Source organism: Muntiacus reevesi, chromosome 13, assembly GCF_963930625.1.
Source record: "Muntiacus reevesi chromosome 13, mMunRee1.1, whole genome shotgun sequence".
NCBI lineage: Eukaryota > Metazoa > Chordata > Mammalia > Artiodactyla > Cervidae > Muntiacus > Muntiacus reevesi.
This window is the reverse complement of record NC_089261.1, coordinates 67,249,386-67,263,967: the sequence shown is the minus strand read 5'-3', so window position 1 is coordinate 67,263,967 and position 14,582 is coordinate 67,249,386. Positions and strand designations below refer to the sequence as shown.

Here is a 14,582-nt window from a genome sequence, read left to right as displayed (position 1 = left end):
AGTAAAAGTATGAAATTCAAACAAGGCTGTGTCAGAGATCGTGGGGATATTGTGGGAAGAGAGAAAAGCAAGACAAGAACAAATGGATACCACAGAGAGCAGACAAAGCCCAGTTTGTGGCTGACAGGTGGTTCAATGACCACCATAGGCTGCAGAGACAACGCAAACTCCAAAACAGAGGGGAGCTGCATTGCAAATGAGAGCCATGCGTTGTTCAATGTTTCCTCATTCAGATTCTTAAGTCATCATATCTGCCAGTGAGTGTTTCACTCGTCAAGAAGCAAATGCAGAAGCTCATGAGATTTGCTTTCTTGATGAAAGCTATCTGAACCAGTGGAAGACATGGTGGAAAATTTCAAGAAGGAGCAGAACTGGCTATCAGTCTGCCTTACCTCCGGTGCACGGGAACCAGCAAGCAGCCCATGTCAGAAAGGGAAGGAACAAGGATGCAGAAGCATCAGAGACCCCCTTGCTAGAAAAGACTGACTCTCCAATAGCTTGTGTTCTGTTTTGTATTTCCAAGATTCAGCACAGTGCTCAAGAATTATTTATTCTAAGTAAATGCTAACCAGAACAATTCAAATTATGTAGATATTCCACAATTCCTGATGAATAAGAGACTCATCGATACTCCTAAAGGATAAATCTATGTACACTTAATAAATAACTGATATTCTGTGAGAGAGGCACTGTGCCAGGCAAGAATGAATAAAACCTGGTCTCAGTTCTGTGAGTGCTTATCAGGCTGTTTTAACTTTATTGGAAAATAAAGGCACTTATTGGCCATACCCAACTTCTCAATTGAAGAAGTTTCTTCTTCAAGTGTGATGTCCTAAGGTCAAATACACCAGTCTCTCCTCCAGGCCTAGGACACCTCTGTCTGCTTGAACCCTCCCTCTTTGGGGGTCGGCTCCCTCAGTGGCAGGTGGGGCACCCTGCTCAGCCCCGTAGGGACCTTGCTCTGGGAGGGCTGTCGGGGAGGCGGGGCTGTCGGGGAGGCGGGGCTGTCGGGGAGGCGGGGCTGTCGGGGAGGCGGGGCTGTCGGGGAGGCGGGGCTGTCGGGGAGGCGGGGCTGTCGGGGAGGCGGGGCTGTCGGGGAGGCGGGGCTGTCGGGGAGGCGGGGTGGGGATCCAGGGAAAGCTCAGCTGCTTCCTGGGTTCTTGAAATCATTCTGAACCTGCATGTACTCAAGAAGGTGCTGCACACCAAGGAAAAGTCACATCACTGCCCAAGTAGGACGGCTGGGGAATTCCCAGGCAGGTTCTGAAGCTGTCTCCATTTATCTAGCAGTCCTGTAGACCATGATTCTTAAATCTCTACCCATAAGAATACAAAACTAGGTCTGGGTCTTAGCCCCCACCCCCAACAACAGTGACCTGGACCCTTCTAAGCTTACTTAGAGTCTTAAGAATATGGAATTTCAGGAAAAAAACTATCAAAAGATTTTTTTTTTTTAAAAAGTCCACATTTCCCTTTAAATCTCTGAGGCCTAGCATTATGTGTACTCGGTCTCTGAGTCACGTCCCACTCCTTGTGACTCCACAGACTGTAAGGTCCTCTGTCCGTGGGATATTCTGGGCAAGAATACTGGAGTGTGTTGCCATTTCCTCCTCTAGGGGATCTTCACAACATTATGTACTGAACTAAAATAGATAGTACTCATGTAGTACGACCATGCTGAAGAGATGGCAACTGACAGCTTTTCTTACCAGCTGTATACTTGGGTTAGCTGTCAGTGACTTAAGTGACTGCATTTGTACTCAAGTTTTTATGAGAGACTGAGATAATAAGAATATATGTTGCCTGTTTCAAAAGTATTTAACTCTGTAGAACCCCAATTACGGAAAGTTCAGTAATGCTGCTAATGGTAATTGTAAAATATACCTTCAGTGTAGTAGTGTGATATTTTTCTATTTACTGGGAAAGGCAGTAAAGGCATCACAGTTGAACTTTAGTGCAAGGGAGGAGGACATTCTCAGCTGCCTAGAGAACAGTAAGTTCTAAGACATCAGTGGAAACAGTTGTATTATATCACATTCCTGATATAATCTTTCTGCCATGCTATGTTAACAATAGTTTAAATATAATAATAAATAAAAACTACCACAGAAAACAAAAATATTGTCTTTTGATGATGTCTGAAAAAAGTGATTACTGCACCTCTGTGGAATTATTGCCTGTATAATTGGGTCAAGCTTAAAGTCCACTTTCACTAAACAGAATTGCTACTCTGAAAATTGTCTAAAAGCATTAAATTTTGTTTTACTTTAAAAGAAAAGAATATATTTTGCCTATATATTGGCACAGCAGGGCCAAAGGATAAGGGAAAATTGTGCAGGAATAATGGATGTCAGACAATTGATTCCATTAGAACACATGAGGTATAGGTGCCACTGACTATTCATTTTATAAACTGCACTATTCTATGAGCACTGAAATGCTCATTTCACCCTGAAATATTTAGAACAGTACACTGCATATGACAGTCCTTGGTAATTTTCATGCAATATGTATGTATGTGACTTTAGAACTTACAAAGTGTGCATGCATGCTCATTCATGTCCTACTCTTTGCAACCCCATGGACTGTAGCCCGCCCACTAGGCTCCTCTGTCCATGGGGTTTTCCCTGCAAGAATATTGGAGTGGGTAGCCAGTCCCTCTTCCAGGGGATCTTCCTAACCCAGAGATCCAACTTGAGTCTTCTGCATCTCCTGCATTAGTAGACAGATTGTTTACCACTGAGCCACCTGGAATCCTTTACAAAGCACATCCATAAATAAATTATCAAAGCTGCTCATTTTTTAGCCTCCTCATAACTAATTGTCTTCTGTGTGTTAATGTTTCACCATATACTCACAATAAGCCTTTGTGGCATTATACTATACCCATCCCACAAATACAGAAAACAGACCTTCTGAGGAGTTCACACCATAAAGTGTGTGTAACCAGGATTTGAATCCAGATTTGTGTTACTGTAAACCAGAGTTCTTTCTAGAATAAAAAGTGTATTCACAATGTGATCCTAACTTTAACCGCATGATACAAGTATTACACTTTACAGACTCATTCATTCAATAAAGACATATTGATAACCTTACTTGCTGCTTTGGACTGAATGTTTGTGTTCCATCAAAATTCAAATGCTGAAGTCCTAATGCCCAGTAGAATGGTATTAGGAGGTGAGGTCTTTGGGTGGTGCTTAGGTCATCACTGGGATTCTCCATGGTGTCTTCTGACATGTGAAGATACAACAAGGAAGAGAGGCCTTACCCATCCATGCTGGCACCCTGTTCTCAGATCCCCTTCCAGCCTCCAGGACTCTGAGAAATAAATTTTTGTTGTTTGTAAGCTACCCAGTCTCTGGCGTTTTGTTATAGAATCCCATGTCATCTAAGACACATTCCAAACACTGTTCCAGGCATGGGAGACACAGCAGTGAACAAAACTGTCTTTGGAATTTACATTCTGATGAGAGTGTGGGAAGAGGAAAAAAGAAACCCAACAAATATTTGTCCAGTTGGCAAGCGCGGTGGAGAAAGATAAGGCAAAGTAAGGGGTTAGGAGGTCCTAGGTAGGATTGGGTAGAATTGTAGCTATCGAGTATGGAGTGGTCAAGGACAGGGGCCTTTCATAAGATATCTGAGTGAGCAGAGACCTGAAGGAAGTAGAGCCAGTCAGCCATGGGTCGCCTGCAGAAAGAGAGTTCCCGATGCAGAGACTATTAAGTGCAAAGTCCCCAAAACAGGGATGTTCTTGGCCTATTGGAATATTAGGCTGATGCAAAAGAAATTGCAGTTGTGCATTGTTAAAATTTGCTGTCTGATTATTGGAACACATTTTTAAATAAATGCAGTTATGCTATACATCATTTTAAAGAGCATTTCTTGCTTTATCATTATTATTATATTATTATTATTATTTTTGCTAATGACTTATTACTTGCTGTGTGCTTTATATTTATTTCAGACTATGGAAACAGCGTTGAGACAAAAAGCAAATTTGAGCAACATTCTTATTTGAGTTCAAAATGGGCTGCAAAGTAGCAAGACAATTTGCAACATCAACAATGCATTTGGCGCAGGAACTGCTAATGGACATACAGTGCAGGGGTGGGTCAAGAAGTTTTACAGAGGAGATGACAGTCTTTGGGAATTGACAACATCAGATGGAGGGCAATCACTGAAGCTGGTCCTCTTACAACGACAAGAGAAGCTGCCAAAGAAGTCAACCGTCACCCATTCTACAGTCATCTGGTGTTTAAAGCAACCTGGAAAGGCGAGCAAGCTCAATGAGTGGGTGCCTCGTGAACTGACCAAAAACCAAAGCTATCATGTTAAAGAGTTGTGTTCTCTTATCCTACACAACAACAATGAACTGTTTCTCAATCTGTGATATGCAACGAACAGTGGATTTTATAGGACAATTAGCGACAACCAGCTCAGTGACTGGACCGAGAAGAAGCCAAACCAAAGTTTGGAAGCCAAAACTTGCACAAGAAAAAAAAAGTTATGGCCACTGTTTGGTGGTCTTCTGATCCACTACAGCTTTCTAAATCCCTGAGAAACTATTACATCTGAGAAGGATGCTCAACAAATCCCTGAGGTGCACTGAAAATTGCAAAACCTGCAGCCAGCTCTGGTCAATAGAAAGGGCCCAATTCTTCACATCGCCCAACTGATGTCACACAACCGACACTTCAAAAGTTGAATGAATTTGGTTACGAAGTTTTGCCTCATTTGTCATATTCTCACCAACCAACTACCACTTCAAGCATCTTGACAACTTTATGCAGGGAAAACCCTTCCACAATCAGCAGGAGGCAGAAAATGCTTTCCAAGAGTTCACTGAATTCTGAAGCACACGTTTTTTTGCTACAGGAATAAACAAACTTATTTCTTATTGTATAAAATGCGTTGATTGTGTTGGTTCCTATTTTGATTAATAAAGATGTTTTTGAGCCTACTTATAAAGATTTTAAATTCATGGTCTGAAACTGCAATTATGTTTGCACCAACCCATAATAATAGCTGGGAGGTTAATGTGCCAGCAGGTGTTAATAACTAGAGGGGAGGGCGGCAAGAAAGATATGAGGCCAGAAAAGGAGCTGAGACTAAATCACTGTTTCTTAGGTCACTTTAAGGACTTTGGATTTTACTCTGAAGGAGACAAATCATTGGACAGCTTTCAACCAACACAGCACATGACTAACTTGCATGACTGCTCCTGCAGCTACAAGAATAGACTGTAGAAGGGCAAGGGGAGACGAGGCAGGGGGCATTTCTACAGTCCAATCAGAAGGGTGGTGCTTTATACTAGAATGATGGTGAAAGACAAGTTTGACTGCAATGGTCTTGGCCTGAGCATGAAGAGATGGGACTGCCATTTACGGAAACAGACAAGACTAGAGGATGGAGGGAAGCAGGTGTGGGAATGAAGATCAGGAGTTTCAGCTTTAAACATATTACTTCTAAGATGCCTTTTCAAAAAGGCAGCTGGACACTTGAATATGGGTTTTACAGGAGGACAAGTCCACGTTGGAGGCATAAATGTGGGGTCTAGCAAACTTACAAAGTGAGTCAGAGGAAAGGCCTACAGCACTCTACACTCTAACTTTTAGAAACAAAGAAGATCCAGTCAAGAAGACTAAGAAAGAGTGGGAGGGAGGAAGACAGAAATTACAAGACTTCCAGAAGAAAGAATTTTACAGAGACAGTGATTGATTTGGTCCAATACCATTGATAGGTCAAGGAGGGTGAAGGTCAAGACTGACTACTGAATTTAGCACAGTCATTGGCCAATGTGTGCCTGCTAAGCTGTTTCAGTCATGTCCAAATCTTTGTGACCCTACGGGGTGTAGCCTGCCAGACTCTTCTGTCTATGGGATTCTCCAGGCAAGAATACTAGGAGGACATTAGTGTTACTAGCTTCCCTAAAATGAGAAAAACAAGGTTCTGAAAGATTAAATAAATTGAACAACCAGGGTCACGTAGCCAGTTAGCAATAGAACTGGGCCCAGAACAAAACCCTGAACACAGGCCTTCAGAAGAGAGCCTTGTTTCCTGAATTCCAGACCAGGCTCTTCTACCTACTATGACCATCCTTCCCATGGTAACTGCCATTCACGAGGGGGGCTTGAAAAGAATACTAAGACCATAAACCAAAAGGAATGAACGTCAGTAGAATTTGGGGGCACAATGACAGTCAGTCCAAGGTTTGGCATTTCACAACAGAGACAATGGCCTTCAAATCAAGTAGACAGATACTGCAAAGAGGGCAGGCCCAGGTGTCAAACACAATTCAGTGCAAAGGAAGGTTTACATCTCCTCAAAATGAATTCTGTGTTCATTGCTCATTGCATTTTGCTAGGTGATTTCCATGTGAATAATTAGATTCCCATGTAAATAATCAGGCCTGATTACCAGATGTCACTAGTGCTATGTATAGTCAGGACTTGAAGAGAAGGGATCTGATTCCGCATGCTCTTTCCTTTATTTGACTTTATCAAGGTGCCCCGCTCAAACTCAACCCCCAATAGTCAACCCCAATTCCTTTAAGGAATCCACTGTTGCCAACATCTGCTGAACGATTTTGCAGACTAGGAAGTGAAAATTTCCAAAGGGAAGAAGAGCGGGGAATGGACGAAAAGGAGCTGCACGAAGTGAGGACGGAGGATTGACCATCACAGGCAGGGAAAGGCGGGCACTTGGCCAGGGAGAGGATGCGCGAGGGCCTCTCGGGGCCGAGGGGCGGCGAAGTTTGACGGGGCTCTGGCTTGGCAGAGTCCGAGTACCACCAACGGGGCTAGGGGCCCCGACCGGGGCTACGGCTGCAGCTGACTCGGCGCCCTCCCTTCCCGCCTCTCCTTTCCGGACCGCGGGGTGGACGCGGCCGCCGCGCGCGGTGAGTGAGGGCCGCCTCTCGGTTACCTGACTTCCCAGAAAGCGGAGGCGCGGCCCGAGCGCACGGCATGCGGCGGGACGGGGCCCTCCAGCGCTCGCCGGTCCCCCGCCTCCGCCCGGGTGCCCAGTCTCCGCGACCCCGCGGCCGAGGAGGCGCCCGGGGGAGCCCAATCCCGGGCCGGACCGTCGCCGAAGCGGGCGCAGCGGCGCGTCTCCGCTCGTCGCGCGCGCGGAAGCCCAGAGCCACCGGCCCCGCGCGCACGGCCGCCCCACGGGGCCTCGGCTCCCGCGCGCCCCCTACTGGCCGAGCGCCACAGCGCCCAGCCCGGCCCGGAGGCCCCGTGTTGAACAGAGATCAGGTGCAACCATCAAGCCTGCAAAACCTTGATTAGGGTTGCTGGTTCAACTCCTTCCTTCTGTTTTTGAAGTTTGCGCCAAAAAGTTAAAATTTCTCCCTGCACTCCCCATTCCCTTCCAAATTCTGCGTTTCAGAAGGAAAAAAATCAAACAAGATAAATATATGGGAGCCCCCAAATTTTTTTGGCTAACTGATGCCAACAGCCACTCATTGGAAAGACCCTGATGCTGTGGAAGATAGAGGGCAGGAGGAGAAGCGAGCGACAGAGGGTGAGACGGCTGGATGGCATCACCGACTCGATGGACATGAGTTTGATCAAACTGCAGGGGATGGTGAAGGACAGGGAGCCTAGCATGCTGCAGTCCATGGGGTCCCAAAAAATCGCACACCACTGGCTGACAGAAAAACAACGTCTTTTCCAAGCAGCTAGAGAACTGTATCTAGGCCAGCTTTGCTTCTCTAGACAGGGCAGTGAAGAACCTGTTTGCTTCGTTTTCCTATAGTTATAAATACCATCTGATCAAAGCCTGTGGGGCACATGATGACCACATAGGTATTTTCCTAGGTACTGAAAACGATGGGAAAGAACCACACACAGGAAATCACAATCTAGTTAATTGTTAGTGAACAAAGGGTCGCCTGTCTCTTTTTTTAAACTTAATCTTTTGTTTTGTTTCCATTAATGGGCTTTTCTTTCAAGTCCAGTGGTGCTCTCTTCTTAGATTGAGTTTAGCAAAGCAAGAGTTCAAGTTAGAAGAAGCAAAATAAAAGGAAACAGAAACCAGGCCTCTCTTCTTTACAGGATGATTAATAAAGGTCATGGATTGTCTAGACAATTTTGTGATAAATAATACAAGTCAACATTTATTGAGTCCTTACTATTTACCAGAAACTGTTCTAATAGCTTTATTTACTTTATAATAAAAATCAGCTTTTATGGCATTTCTTTGAATGTTTTACATTTATTAGCACATTAAATAAACAGCCCTGTGAGATGAATGGGGCTTCACAGGCTACTGGTAAAGAACCCTCCTGCCAATGCAGGAGACTCAGGTTCAATCCCTAAGTCAGAAAGATCCCCTGGAGGAGGGCATGGCTATCCACTCCAGTATTCTTGTTTGAAGAGTCCCATGGACAAAGGAGCCTGGCAGGCTACCATCCTTAGTATCACGAAGAGTCAGCCATGACTGAAGCACGTTAGCAAGTATGCACTTAGCAGGTATGAGATGAATACTGTAATTATCCCCATTTTACAGTTGAGACTGAGACACAGAAAAAAAGTATCTTCTCCAAGGTCACTCAGCTATAAGTTATAAAGCTGAGATTTAAAGCCAGATGGTCTGGCTTCAGTGTCTGCACTCTCAGCTCTCATGTTACACGGTCTCAGTTGGAAGAAAAATGAACTAAGATCTTACTTAATCCGCACAACAAATATACAAGGTGGGTACTATTATTTCTCAGTCTTACAGGAAAAGAAATGTAAACACAGGCTAAGGAACTGTCCAGGATCACAGAGCTTGTAAGTGGGGGCCCCCCAGTCTGATTATTAATTAACCAGAAGAAGAGAGAAGCTATTTTCATACATTCAGCCATGCGGAGATAGAATGAATTGTCTCCAAAGTGTATGAAGCTTTTTTTTTTTTCCTATTTATTTTTACTAGTTGGAGGCTAATTACTTTACAATATTGTAGTGGTTTTTGCCATACATTGACATGAATCAGCCATGGATTTACACGTGTTCCCCATCCTGAACCCCCCTCCCGCCTCCCTCCCCATCCCATCCTTCTGGATCATCCCAGTGCACCAGCCCTGAGCACTTGTCTCATGCATCCAACCTGGACTGGTGATCTGTTTCACACTTGATAATATATATGTTTCGATGTTGTTCTCTCAGATCATCCCACCCTCACCTTCTCCCACACAGTGTAAAAGTCTGTTCTGTACATCTGTGTCTCTTTTTCTGTCTTGCATATAGGGTTATCGTTACCATCTTTTTAAAAAAAAAAATAAAATAAAGTAAACAAAGTGTATGAAGCTTTCATGACCTGAGCCCCTGGCTTTTAGACTCAGTCACTCATGCTCTTTCCTTGATTTAACGCTGGTCTGGGCTTTCTCTTCAAGCAGCTCCAACATTCCTAAACTCCACTAGTGATGCTGAGAACACAGGTATCCTTGACCAAATGCAGAGTTAGATGAGTCCCAGATAGCTCAATGGTGAATCTTCCTGCCAATGCAGGAGACTTGAGTTCGATTTCTAGGTTGGGAAAACCCCCTGCGGGAGGAAATGACAACCCACTCCAATATTCTTGCCTTGAAAATTCCATGGCCACCAGGGGCCTGGCACTCTACAGTCTGTGGGGTCACAAAGACTCAGACGCAACCAACCACCCATGCTCCAGACATCTTCCCTGTCACTTTCCTGAGGAATCATAGCGTATGTAGAGCGCCTGCACACTGAGCTTCTATCCCCTCTGAGGCCCGGCCTCAGGGTGCTTTGAGAAGGGATAGCCAGTACCTCCACGTCTTCCAGGCTCCTATTTGGGAAGGGATAGCCAGTACCGCCACGCCTTCCAGGCTCCTATTTGGGAAACGGTTTTGCTTTCTGAAGGGGAGCAAGGGCCATCAAAGAGGAAGGACAGAGGATGTGTATTGACTATGACCATGTAACAACTTGGTTTGGGTCCATTTATGAAGCTCCTCTCTCTCTCCCCACCCTGGAGAGGCGTATTTGCACAGTATAGTGAGTTCAAGGGATGCTGGGGGGCTGATGAGGGAGAAAGATAAAAGCAAAAGTTTGGAGCAACACTTTGATAGGTTTGTATCTGGAAGGAGAGGAGGGGAATTCCACACAGAAGCTATGGGCCCTCAGAGGCCGCATGGAACCACCCCGCAGAGAGTGAGAAGGTAAAGCAGCTCTCAGGGAGAGGGGTGGGGAGGGACTCACGCGTCTAGAGGGGGGCGCTCAGCAGGCCCTCTGGGGGTCTCTGCCTCCAGGCTCTCCCAAAGGGTACCGGCCACCAAGGTCTCGAACAACTCCGGGCTTCCCTGTGGCTCTCAGGTGCTGGATGCAGTTTCTCAGGATACACAAAGCAGGCCATTTCTAAACATTTAAAAATCTGCTCATCTAGGCTGTGTTTGACTACGCCAAAGCCCTTGACTGTGTGGATCACAACAAACTGTGGAAAATTCTTAAAGAGATGGGAATACCAGACCACCTGACCTGCCTCCTGAGAAATCTGTGTGCGGGTCAAGAAGCAACAGTTAGAACTGGACATGGAACAACAGACTGGTTCCAAATTGGGAAAGGAGTACATCAAGGCTGTATATTGTCACCCTGCTTATTTAACTTATATGCAGAGTACATCATGCAAAATGCTGAGCTGGATGAAGCACAAGCTGGAATCAAGATTGCTGGGTGAAATACCAATAACCTCAGATACGCAGATGACACCACCCTTATGGCGGAAAGCGAAGAACTAAAGAGCCTCTTGATGAAAGTGAAAGAGGAGAGTGAAAAAGTTGACTTAAAACTCAACATTCAGAAAACTAAGACCATGGCATCTGGTCCCATCACTTCATAGCAAATAGATGGGGAAACAATGGAAACAGTGAGAGACTTTATTTCTGGGAACTCCAAAATCACTGCAGATGGTGACTGCAGCCATGAAATTAAAAGATGCTTGCTCCTTGGAAGAAAAGCTATGTCCAACCTAGACAGCATATTCAAAAGCAGAGACATTACTTTGCTGACAAATGTCCACCTAGTCAAAGTTATGGTTTTTCCAGTAGTCCTGTATGGATGTGAGAGTTGGACTATAAAGAAAGTTGAGCGCCAAAGAACTGATGATTTTGAACTGTGGTGTTGGAGAAGACTCTCGAGAGTTCCTTGGACTGCAAGGAGATCCAACCAGTCAATCCTCAAGGAAATCAGTCCTGAATATTCTTTGGAAGGACTGATGCTGAAGATGAAACTCCAATACTTCGGCCATCTGATGCGACTAACTGACTCATTGGAAAAGACCCTGATACTGGGAGGGATTGGAGGTGGGGGAAGGGGACGACAGAGGATGAGATGGTTGCATGGCATCACTGACATGAGTTTGAGTAAACTCCGGGAGTTGGTGACAGACAGGGAAGCCTGTCGTGCTGCAGTCCACGGGGTCACAAAGAGTCAGACGCGACTGAGCGACTGAACTGAATTGAACTGAACTGAGGCTGTGTTTAAAACAGCTGAGTATGCTGTAAATAGGCAAATTTGGCTTGGGAGTCCACAGGCTTTTGAGTTCAGGGATCCCAGACTGTTGTCTTCACAACAATCCAGGAGCCAATATACGGGCATCATCTTCGGCTTATTTATGTAGTATCCCAAGACCCAGTAGGAAGTACGGCCAAACAGAGCCAGCACGCACAGCTCCACCAGGCCCAGACTGATGGTGCATGCCTGATGATGGTTATTGCCTCGACATCCCTTCACCAGCACAAAAACAAGGAAATCTAACACTCAGACAACAAATAATATACACACAAAAGGAATGGGCAGGAGGATATTGTACATACAACATTTAAGAGGCAGTTTGAGTGGATAGGTGTGTGTCCACACCAGTGTGCTTGTTGTTGTCCAATTTCACCAGCAGGCGGCTCTGTTACATAACACATCCGAGAGGGTCTGCCTTCCGCCCTAGGGCCTGAAAAAAAAGTACATATATTCCTTATATCTGGTCACAGCTCTAGCAAGCCCTTCCAGATCATGGGCGTTTACAATAACATGTGTGATATTAAGCCCATTCACTGTGCAATCCAACAGATTCCCCCAGGCCCTTCAGGAAATTCAATTCATGTATTTAATTTTTGAAAAACAAAACTAAATCCATTTACTAGAACAGTCTACCTGCTCCTGGCTCCATAGGACAACAAATAAGTGAAATGACTACCCCACTACTCATTCTGTATCATTGGACATATTATCCAACAGAAAAGGTTCTCCATATATAATATTATTTATTCATTTTAATTTGAAAGTATTCCAAGTCCAGATAAATAGGTGAACTCAGTTCAAGGGATTTCACTTTGGAGATTTAAAAGTGTTTGGGGTCTATAGGATTGGGGAGTGAGGCAGGCACAGAAGCATTCTTTCCTTATCTGTCTGTTCTGATAGCCTTAAATTCAGGTTCAAGTTCTGTTTCCAGGCCCTTTTATTTTCACACCACATTTTCTTCTGGGAAACTCTCATTGCCAACCATCAACTCAACATCAGTTTTCATTCCCAAAGCTCTGACTCCAGAGTTCCAAGGCTGTTGCAGCTGCTCAGACTTAAAATATTGGAAATTGTGCCCAGTCTCCTCTTTGCCCTAAACCACTTCCTTCTTCGAATTTTCTGATTTCTGTTAATGGTCCCCCATCTCCTCTGTTCCTCAAAGCTATTATTTTTGATCCTTTTCTCCCCTCCACATCCTCCCAATTCTATCCTTCCCTAAATCCTTTCTGGTCTATTTTGTAAAGTTCTTGCAAGTCTTGAAACTGTTTCTTGAATCCTTTGTATAAACAAGGACTCTTGCACTGTGTGAAGGCCTTGGACTTGGCACCAGTTTACTTTTCATCGCTTTGGCAGCATTGAAGCAAAACTCATAGAGCAGTACATATCAATAAATTTAATTACCAAAAATCTTATTTTAATTTAAATAGAAGAAACTGAAGTAGTTTGATCTTTTATTCTTCTTGTCACAATAAATGATTTCGTGTGTCTTGAATAAAGTGAGTTGGCCAAAGAGTTTGTTCAGGTTTTTCATAATATCTTACAAAAAAGCCTGAACAAACTTTTTGGCCAATCCAATATAACAAAGAGGAATTATGTGAGCTTTAAGATTGTAGAGTGGAAATCGGGCATCCTTATGTAAAGCCAGTGTGATTATTCTGCAGCCCAGCGCTAGTCAGGAATTTTCCTCCTTTCCTGGGTTTAGTAATCATCCGGGGAAGCTTGTTAATAAAATGCAGATTCCTAGGGTCCACACCCTGCTATACTGATTCAGTATAATTCAAAACGAAGCTGAGAGATCTGCATTTTTAAACAAAATAAAACAAAAATCTAAGTCGCATTCTAAAGAAAAAGTCATATAGAAGAAATTCTGAGTGCTTAATAAAGAAATAAAATATTATTCTTACACTATTAAATTGCTTTATAATACTACTTTAGTCACCTGAATTGTGTTATTTGATTTCATAACTCTCTCCCAAGGGTTGTTTCCTAAAGCCTATCTTTAGGAGCTCACATCCTTGGCCTCTGAGCTTGCCAGGTGGCCCTAGTGGTAGAGAACCCACCTGCCAATGCAGGAGACTATGAGACGTGGGTTCAATCCTGGGTTGGGAAGATTCCCCTGGAGGAGGGCATGGCAACCCACTCTAGTACTCTTGACAGGAGGACCCCATGGACCGAGAAGCCTGGTGGAGGGTCGCAAAGAGTCAGACACTGAAGCGACTTGCACACAATGAAGGAGTCCTTGTAAGTTTTTGATAAGGAAAATGGCGTCATTAGGCATGATCCCAGAGGTGACACTCGTGAGCAGATGTGGATAGATGGACTTCGTGGTGTTTGGGGACTAACTTTTACAAGCTTCCTCTAGTTTATTCTTACTCTGTCACTTAGCTGAGCTTGTCAAATTTCTGCCAATCCCAAATCAAAAAAGCTATGTATGTTGGCCCCAAACCACCCACCTTCCCGAGGCCTCCAAGTGCCAGGGGTGAGACAGCCAAGCAATCTGCGACGCGCCCACCACAAACCCAGCAAAGGCACGGCACCCAGCACGACGCCCTGAGGCTGTTTTCGGTTTTCGTTTTCGCATTTCATAATATGTTGCTTATTGCCTCATTCGCTCCAGGAGAGGGTAAGCTTCCTGAAAGCAGAGTTTTGTCTACTTTGCTTATTGTGTTGGACAAGGAGGCTCTGGCATATAGACCTTGCCCAACAAGCATTTGGTCTGAGAGCCAGCAGAGGAGCATCATGGGAAATGTTCAGTGACCTTTTAACCAAATTGGGGGTGCATATCTGATCAAGCATTATTTCAGGAATTTTCCTAGAATGCTTCTATATGGTCCATGTGTCAGATCCAGAGGCAGTTTACCACGTGAGGAAGACATGAAAGGGTTGAGGAAGGGGCCTTCCACACCCACAATGAGATGATGTGGAATTAAATATCAACGAAATTGACTTAATAGAGCAAATTGTGTGAGATCCACAGGAAGTGCTGAGGTAAGAATATTGGGCAGTTTCAGAACTAGACGGATGTGTGATTAAGCAATTTGTTTTCTGGATCTTGGTAAATGGAATTTC

The 14,582-nt window shown here is 44.5% G+C and overlaps 1 protein-coding gene across 1 annotated transcript in view; it reads right to left on the bottom strand.

The window, feature by feature from the left end:
* The window catches only part of LOC136145498 (uncharacterized), a 147,500-nt gene extending 133,406 nt beyond the window's left edge, over nucleotides 1-14,094 (bottom strand). Inside the window, exons 1-4 of the mRNA XM_065903807.1 lie at nucleotides 13,967-14,094; nucleotides 9,644-9,792; nucleotides 6,928-7,197; nucleotides 3,100-3,233 (exon numbers count right to left, since the gene is read on the bottom strand). Of these exons, the coding sequence (XP_065759879.1) occupies nucleotides 3,100-3,233; nucleotides 6,928-7,197; nucleotides 9,644-9,792; nucleotides 13,967-14,094 (681 nt within the window). The remainder of the gene's footprint in view (nucleotides 1-3,099; nucleotides 3,234-6,927; nucleotides 7,198-9,643; nucleotides 9,793-13,966) is intronic.
* Between the last annotated feature and the right edge of the window lie 488 nt (nucleotides 14,095-14,582).